The sequence below is a fragment of the Sturnira hondurensis genome, unplaced genomic scaffold, assembly GCF_014824575.4.
Source record: "Sturnira hondurensis isolate 20B ecotype Veracruz unplaced genomic scaffold, ASM1482457v3 Scaffold0000780, whole genome shotgun sequence".
Taxonomy (NCBI): Eukaryota; Metazoa; Chordata; class Mammalia; order Chiroptera; family Phyllostomidae; genus Sturnira; species Sturnira hondurensis.
In genome coordinates, this window is record NW_028073411.1 from 4,448,176 (window position 1) to 4,457,310 (window position 9,135).

General features: G+C 43.6%; 1 protein-coding gene across 2 annotated transcripts in view; it reads right to left on the reverse strand.

The window, feature by feature from the left end:
- The window catches only part of ANAPC4 (anaphase promoting complex subunit 4), a 33,160-nt gene extending 25,811 nt beyond the window's left edge, over positions 1 to 7,349 (reverse strand). The window contains exons 1-7 of one of the 2 annotated variants that reach the window (XM_037044798.1): positions 7,331 to 7,349; positions 7,085 to 7,231; positions 4,237 to 4,342; positions 2,197 to 2,329; positions 558 to 632; positions 393 to 419; positions 255 to 299 (exon numbers count right to left, since the gene is read on the reverse strand). In XM_037044798.1, the coding sequence (XP_036900693.1) occupies positions 255 to 299; positions 393 to 419; positions 558 to 632; positions 2,197 to 2,329; positions 4,237 to 4,342; positions 7,085 to 7,213 (515 nt within the window). In that variant the 5' untranslated portion in view covers positions 7,214 to 7,231; positions 7,331 to 7,349. The other variant, XM_037044788.1, reaches the window with a different exon arrangement.
- Between the last annotated feature and the right edge of the window lie 1,786 nt (positions 7,350 to 9,135).

Below are 9,135 nucleotides of genomic sequence, written 5' to 3' on the forward strand. Positions count from 1 at the left end.
TCCATTCCCCTTTACTTCTTATCAAAATAAACAAAGGTACATTATAATACTAAGCTTGATACAATCAAATACCATATAACAAAAGTAAGTAAATACCAGACATTAATGTCTGTATATTGTTCAGAGGTATTTGTTAGCAATAAAATAATATGACAAATAAAGGAACTGCCCTTGAAACTCTGAAAACTGCCTCAAATACCAAATATTAACTTTCATAAATTAGACTTGTTATTTAAGATGTGTGCAAAATTTACCTGACATCTCCCAGAAGCTTAATAATTTCATCTGAATTTTCTTCACTAAAATATAAAAGCAAATTGGGTTATTTTTCAACTATACACTTCAGATAATAAAAGATTATCTTACTGGAAGACAAAAAAGGCACATCTTACCTAAATATTTTTGAGGTGTTGCTATAACTAGAAAAAACAGAAATTGGGGTAAAATGTACTCAACAGAAACATATTTTTTAAAACAAATGAGAAAATTGCCACAGTGTTAAAAGTAAACAGAAATCTGCAAGATTAATTCCAATGAAATTAAACGCTGACACTTACTTTTTTGGTAATGTAGGTAGTTTAGGTAAGAGAAGATTTGATTCATCTTCAGCATTATAAAAGGATGTCAGAACACTAAAAAGAAAAAAAATATGAGCATTATAAAACCCTCTCTTTCCATTTAAATAAAATGCTACTTTTAAAATGCCGGGTTTTATACATTGGATCTTGCCAAGTAAACAGGTGCCACACGTATTTTACCACGTAATAGTTGTAACACCCACAATCAAGAAAGAGAAGAGTAGAAAATTTATAGGAAATTTTTCATTTATAAGAGTTTATTTCTGTAAAAACCCGGCCTGCCCACTTTACATTTAGTGAAACAAATAGCAGAAAACAATGATCTCAGCATATGAAATATACTTGCACATATTCAGTATTAGATACTGAGAATTTGATTTCTTAACTCTCATCAAAGACTTGTCACTAAACCTGAGCACGAGAGTAATTTTAAAGAACAATGCAATTATTTTATCATTGAATTATGAGTTCTGTGGCCTACACACATTTGGAGATCTGCCAACCCAGCAGGTATATAAGATGAGACAATGCATTTTGAAATAGTCTTATTTACCCCCCATTTCCTCTGAATTCTACCTCCAAATAAGGTTGGAAATAAATGAGAGAGAAGGCAAAAAAGTGATGACCTGGGAAGCATTTTTTCCCTACTTTAACACAAACTAGGTGTCCCAAGAGACCCTGGAATCTCCACAAAACGTTCCCAAACTACATGTAAAAAGTGTGTTAGAAATACACTTAGCAGCAAACTCGACAGGGACAGAAATCACATAATACACTCTGCTCCTTTAACCTTCTACAAACCCACACGACCATCTGCAACTCTTGATTAATTGATGATGGACTGGTTAATCACTGTTCCATGTACAGTGAATTTCGAACCCCAGGCTAGATCCTTGTTATCCAATCCTATGCAGCACTGCCCCCCAGGAGAGCTGTCAATTAATATTCAGATTTGACAAATTCATCTGACATTCATTTAAAACTTAATTAGAAAGGAAAAGCTAGTGGAAAGGAAATGATCACATTTACTCAAAAAAGACACTTTTACTTTCAGTATTACCTAGTCCATGGATCCTTCAGGCCATCTTTACTGCAAACCTGGTACATTACTTAACTACAAAGACTGAGGCAAAATTATTTTCATAAAATAGGAAACTACCGAGACCACGGACACAAAAAATAACCTTTGTAGCATCAAAAGAGAATGCTCCATTTAGCACTTTTCGTATGCTAAGCATATTTACTAAGGCGCCAAAAAAAAATCAAAGCTTTTGACAAAATACACGGTGAAAAGAAAAATAGAACCTCAATTTGCGAACCAATAACTTTGATTAATTCCCTGAAAGCATAAACCAATGACATAAACTACAAAGTAACTACAAAGAAAAACCCTGGCCACTCACATATCACTGTTCCATTAAAGAGACAGATTTTTTTTTTTCAGAAGAAAAAATACTCTAAACAAAGATAAAAAATCTTTATCTTGATAAGCTTAAGAACAAGAGTTAAATGCAATGCACACATATTCAACGTAGAGATACCGAAGTGCCCATTTTACAAAATGAGGGTTTCGGGAGCGTGGCCCTTTGTGACCGGCGGGGCCTGTGTATTGCTCTACCTGCTCTCCGCAGTCACCTCCATCCAATGCATGCAGGACACCGGGGCCTCCACGCAGAAGGAGTGCAAGCTTTCGGGCTTCTCCACATCGCACAAAACAATCTTCTTGGTGTCAGCAAGAGCAAAGGCCAAAACTAAAACAAGAACATACCATCGGAATAAATTAGTGTACATTCGAGAAAAATCAATGGGCATTTCACTTCTTGTTCAGTTTTACTAGTTTAAATACACTGTGATCACAGAAATCATGAAACCTAAAAATCCTTCCGTTAAATAGCATTTTAAAACCTAAAAGATATCTCTGCACATACCCATGCTGTTATCTAAGCTTCCTTTAAAACGCCCAAACTTTCATGAGTAATCCGCTACCCTCCAGCGCACTATACTTAACATCTCACACATCAGAGCCTCTAGACTGGAACCCAGGTGCCAGGCAGAAAACAAAGCCAGGTCTCCACAGACTAACAATAATAACTGAGTCACCCAGACATATTGGTCCCATAAACATGCTTAAAAGGCAAGAAGCAATTCCATCTGCTCGGTTCTTAGGAAGTTTTCTATTCCTCTCTTTTCTTTCTAACCCCTAATGGAAAAGAAGGCCGCCACTGTGAATCAGTGTCAAGTACAATTTCTCTGTCTCAGTCGTGAACATCTCCCCAGCAGATCAGATGTAAGAATTTCTAAATAGTGGGCTACACATTTCATTGTGTACTAATTATAAATAGACACAGCTTCTCGAGATGTGAGGTAGTCCAGTCTTCCTCCTCTTCAGAACAATTTAAAGCAGTCTTGAAAAAAAACCCAATATCTAACAAAATCCTTTTTAGTGTCTCAAACACAAGACATTTTTAATGATAAAAATATCATCTACTTAAATACATTTTAACATACTAACTTTCACGATTTATTTTTGAGGCACTGATATTTTTGGATGAATACTGCAAGATAACAAGATGTTACTTACAAAAGTTCTCTAATTTTACATGTACATTTTAGAAAAATATAAGAGATGACATAAGAGATGAGCTGAATAAGTACAGATAAAAATAGTTATCTGTAAGTAATAGGTTTTCAGGACATTTTTACATACTTATATTTGCCTAGGAAAAAATTAAGCAATGAAGGGTACATAACATTTTACAAGAACGACTTAGTTTCTTAAAGCATCAGTGATAGAGATGAACTTTAAGCTCCAGTTTATAGCATTTTACTGTACTGGTTGTGTGTGTACAATAGTTCAAATAACACTGTCAATGTAAAAGCAACACACGGAAGAGGAGAGAGAGTTCAGTCAGAAGGGCCATAACCTGCTACAACATAACAAGCTACAAAATAAAGAGCACCGGCAGAAAAATCATACAGAAATGGAAGAAATGAGGTCAGAGCTGATAGTCCTTCAGGTGAGGCAAGCATGTGCGCAGAGAGCTTATTTATCAGCCATACATTTTTTTTTTAAGAGAGAGAGGGCAAGGGAGGGAGGTGGAGGAGAGAAACATGGATGTGAGAGAGAAACATCAGCTGGCTGCCTTCTGCAGACACCCCGACTGGGGGCCGAACCCACAATCCAGGCATGTGCCCTGACCAGGAATGAAACCTGTGACCTTTCAGCTCACAGGGTGACGCCCAAGTGACTGAACAACCCTGGCTGGGGCCCTAATTCATACATTTAATGCCTAGATACATTTTTGGGATAAAAGAGTGACACTGGTACTGAACTAACTAGGGAGTGGCAGGTGAAGTTTGGGCCAAGTTGTGCAGGACAAGACAGCGAAAGGAGCAAAACCAAAGTATTTTGTGAATCCCACCAGATTTCATTTCACAGTTATCTTGGCCCAGAAGTCAGGTTTTATTTTGGAGATACCTCTGCCCAGAAACGAGATAATGGCAGAGTTAATCCAAATTCTGTGAAAACGCTTTAAAGCATTCTAAAAAACAAAATTCCCAAACTGGTATTTAAAATTCTAGTATATAATGAGAACAATAAATTCTGGAAATAAGCTTTCTTTCAAGAATACTCTTTGTGAATAATAAAAATCATTACGTTTGCCATCTGGTCTCCAAGCCAGACAGGTTACTTCCTTTCCTGTATTTTCATTTGGTGGAAAACTCCAGACTCGATGAAAACTTGCAAGTCGATGAAGTAAAACCTAGGACAAAACAGACATAATGGCAGTTTCCAAAAATAAAGTAAACCTAGATCCCCGCTACAAAAAATTTTAAACTATCTCCGTTATAATATTTAGCTATCAGAAGAAATGAGAAGACAACAGTGTCTGAATGAACTTAAGGTATTTTCAAAGGGTAAACTTTAGTATTTTCAAAATAAGTGAAACAGGTCTACTCTAACCCTGTACTCTATACGTTTTCCTATTTTTTCTGTCAACAGAAAACTTACATTTCAAAAAGAAATAAGGCTGTCCAAACACACTGGCCAAAAAGCAAAGGAAGAACACGAACAGCACTGGACAGGGAGGGTGACAGACCAAGTGACAGCAAACTTGGAATCAGACCATGTGGATCTAACTTCAGCCCCTGGCCTTGGATCTTGGACAAGTCACTGAGCCATGCTAAATTTCTATTTCCACACAAGGAAATTCCTACCTTAGGGGGTCAAGATGATGTCCTAAAGTTTCTTATACTTCAAAAGTAAAGACTGTCCCTGTTCCATTCTCTATGCCAACAAACACCCACTGAAAATGAGGAAGAAAAGGTGGAACTGTTCCCAGACCCCCGCCACACCTCCTCGGCACCCCACACTCGCAGCCTCACCACTCCCTGCCTTAGCCAACGGCGCCCTTCGGCCTTAGTTACATCGGTCCCCACGGGCAGCCAGGACTCCCAAGAACTCCCCCAGACTCCATGCTCTTTTCTGAGCCCATCTTTGCCACTCCTTACGTCTGAACCCCTTCCTCTGCGCCCTCTAGAATTCACGGTCAGGTACATAATGATCCCCTACATCTGCCTTCTCTTCTCTGAAATGTACTTCTCACCCGAGGACACTGCTTCCCTGCAGGATGCTCAGGCGGCAGCCGTTTGGCACCTCACATCCCCTGGACTATTACTGGGCTACGGGATGAGGCAGGTTTTGTCCTCAATGTTTGATGCCATTTCTGGACGATTCTTCTTGTCCCCTCTAAAATCCTCTGACTCTGAACCTTATGCAATCAGACCACGTCATACGCTGTCCCTCCTCTAACTGTAGTCCTCTAAAGACCCTAAGGCCATTCCCCTCTTTCCTGGAAAGTGCAGACTCCTGCCTGGCTCACGCGTGCTTTCCAACACTGCTCACCGTCATTCTTAGTAACTCCAAGAGCTTCACAGTTCTCCACAACCTGTGGTCCCATGATCATACCCTCTCCCTCACCTCAGTCACTCCCAGGGCCACCCCCTTGACCTTGTCATTTCCAACAACTACAAATGTTGCCACAATTTCAGTTTCAAACCTGACACTTTCCATCATGGCCTCTATCGTTCCAGCTTATCTCTACTTCGACACAACTTTGATTCTTCAGCCTCACCAACACATACAACCCATTGATTCTATCATCTATTCGTTGTCCCTCACCCCACACATGCCCTCCCTTCCCTACTTACTCATTAGAACCCAAGGTTCATCACTACAATCACTCCTCTTGCATATACTTCGACTCCCTTGCATCTCTCTTGTCAGACTTGCAAAACAATCCTGGTTAAATCCAACCATGTCTGCACCCACCTAGTCAAAAAGAACAGCAGAGACATGCAACCATGCTCACTGCTTTCCCTCAAACTGCGAGACCATTAATCTCGTGCAGCTTTCAACAATGACCAGCGATCCCATTAGGTTCCCCTAGTCTACTTGCCTTGCCAGCTTTTCCATACTGCTCAGACATCCAATGTTTTCTTCTCCACCCTCACTCCCGACAGTGCCCTTCCTTCTCATCGAGACAATGGGCGAAACAAGTGCCCACTATTACATCTACCCATCTGATAGCACCTGCACCCCTAAAATCTACCTTCCCCCCTACTTCTGAGGCTGTACTATCTGCACTCCTCTCTAGAGCAAGGACAAAGTTCCAAAGCATCCTGGGAGAGGAGGGAGACTAGCTTTCATGGAGGTCCTTGAGAAAGCAGACATCAGTACCCTGGCAATGAGGGCAGCCCAGGCAACACCACAAAACAGCCTTACCACCCAGTGTCCAAGCTGGCCAGGTGGCGATCAGGAAGCCTGCAAACAGGCCAAAGGAGGGCACGTGCACAGATGAAGGTCTCCTTACAAAATGGCTGCCAGGCAATAGTTTGCTCCCGCAAAAAGTTTGCTACAATCAGGATGAAGCTCCTAATACACTGCAAACTAAAAATGCTCACTGTCAACACTCAGGCACATCCCATCAGGAATCCAGCGAAACATCAATCCTTAGTTTTAAAGGCATTTATCATGGGTGGTGGCATCCAACACAAAATACGAAACTTGGACAACATGATATAGATGCTTGAACACATCCCCTGTGGCAGGTACACGCATGAATATTTGCAGCTGAAGTTGGACAATAACTCATCTTTCACCTGCTACTAAACTGCAAGCAAACTTCGGGCAGAGCCTGAGGACCTACTACGACATCTAGCTCAGGACTGACACATGATGAACTTCTAAAAAGCCCATTTAACAAATAAATGACTAAAAGAGACGGGGATGCAGGATTTGTGGTTGTGTGAAAACTTGTTTTCGCCAGAAAATACGTAAAATGGGCATATAATTATCTTTCCTATACGTGGTCCTTTATACTTTCTCGTGAAGTTCAGAGACCGCCAGGGAGGGAGGGGCAGGGTAGACCGGTGGCCCGCCCAGTCCGGAGAAGGGGAAACTGAGGCCGGGCAGTCTGTAACTCGCCGTCGATTCGCTCACTCACCTCGCCCGCGGTGTTGGCCAAAGCAATGAGATCCCGCTTGGGCGACCAGACGAAGAAAATGATCTCCTGCGGCAGCTGCTTCTCTCCCACCACCCGGAAGGATGGGAAACAGGTCGGAAAACGCAACATGGGGGCGACTCTGCCACGACAGCTCGGTCGGAGGCACGCAGGAGACCCCGCGCCCGCGCCGCCCCCTCCTCCGGCCCACGCCGGAGAGCCCGGCGCGTGGCGGTACCTGCCGGGAGCCCTCGGTGGCCCAGGCGGCCCGGGTGGCCTCTGCAGCTCCCCTCCGGTGCGCGCCCGGGCCTCTGCTCGGCCCCGCCACCGCGCGCTCAGGGCACTTCCGGCGCCCGGACGTCCTCGCGAGAGGAAGAGGGCGGCGTGGGCGCGGGACCCGGCGCGGGGGCCGCGCCGGGTGCTCCGCAAGCCGCGGACCCGGAGCGCGGCGGGCGGGGCGCACCGGCAATGGGAGCCCCGGGGACGCGCGGTGGGGGCTGGACCTGGATGCGGGGCACCAGGGCTGGGGCGCGTTGCCCGTTTATGGGTAAGGGCTATATACGCCTGTGTGCGCCCGTAGGTTTAGGCCTTTTTTTTTTTTTTTTGAGGCAATTCCTTGTTCTCGGTGAATGGACACTCACTGGTTGAGGCCTTAAGGACGAAGGGAGACGAAAAGGAACGCAAACTTTAGGACCTAATCAGCTGACGGCTCCTGCAGTTTCTGAACTGGTGTTCTCAGTCCGGGTTGCTCAGTAACATCTGGAGACAGTTTTATCCTTTCCCCCACCTCCCCCCACCGCCCAAGCAGTACCCCAGAGCATTAAAAGAGAATACAGGATGGCACCCAGTATTTATTAAAACTAGGTGTTTATAATTTGCCGCCAAGGTGGAAGGGCCCTCCTCTAAAACCTCCGACGTGGGCAAGTGTCTTGATCCCTTATCCCATTTAAGCCTCACAAATTATTCTTAGCAGTAGCTCCACCAAAATAAGTGAGGGCTGTGGGCTCATCTGGGATTTATCCCATAGCTGTTGGAGCATCCACTATGTGAAAAAATCTGGGCCACACAATGCACGGGACGTGGGCTCTGCCCTACAAGGCCGACAGGTCAGCCTGGCCAACGCATAAACCAGAACCCATCTGAGGCTTCTCTATACAGGACACATTTCAATCAGAAGTACCCGCAGCTTATGACTGAGTTAAGAGAATGTGACAGTATTATCCTGGGGTTCTTGAACTTAAAACCCGAACTTAAAATCCTGTGGAAACCGAACACGCACTTTCCTAAAACGTCCTGAATATGAACCCTCACACAACACATGAAAAGGACTGGTAGAAGTATACAGTCAGTGTTGCGGGACATACAAGTAACTACCTGCACATTAGGAAGCCTTCACAGAAGAGGATGAATTTCCCAGAAGGTATTACAGCACAGGAAACAGCATGGGTGTGGAGTTCCCGATGTAGCCAGGAAATAGCAAATCTTTTTATGTGGCCTTAGCAGTGCCTCATGTGTGTTGGTGGGAGTGGATGGCAGGGGTTATTACTGGAATGGTCCATAGTGGCCACAGGACAAGAGCTGTATTAACACAGGGTTCCCGGCCTTTTGTTTTTACCATTTGGGCTTTACCCACCCCAGATCCTTGCCTTCCCCATTCTCTAATGAAAACATTGCTTTGTTGTTTCATTTGTACTAGTGTGGCACAGAATTGTGGAAGGAGAGGAGCCACGTTATAAATTTGACAAGTTCAGGGAGGCCTGTGTGGCAGCCCTACTAACTCAGAGACCTAAAGAACCACATAGGGTGGATAAATTAAAGCTTTCTAACTAAAAGCAGTCCATGGCAGGTAGTCACGTCCTAGGCTGGTGTTTTTCCCTAACAATTGTCCACCTTTAACGTAAAGCCTGTCCTTGTTCTGCATCTAGAATAACATACTTTTGCAAAGTCAAATTTCCTTTTTCCAAACCCCTCAAACCAGTCACTGCACCAGGAGACCACAACCCCCTCATTGTTAACTGTTGACTTTTAACTTCCTCACCCGTGTGCAAGTGTCT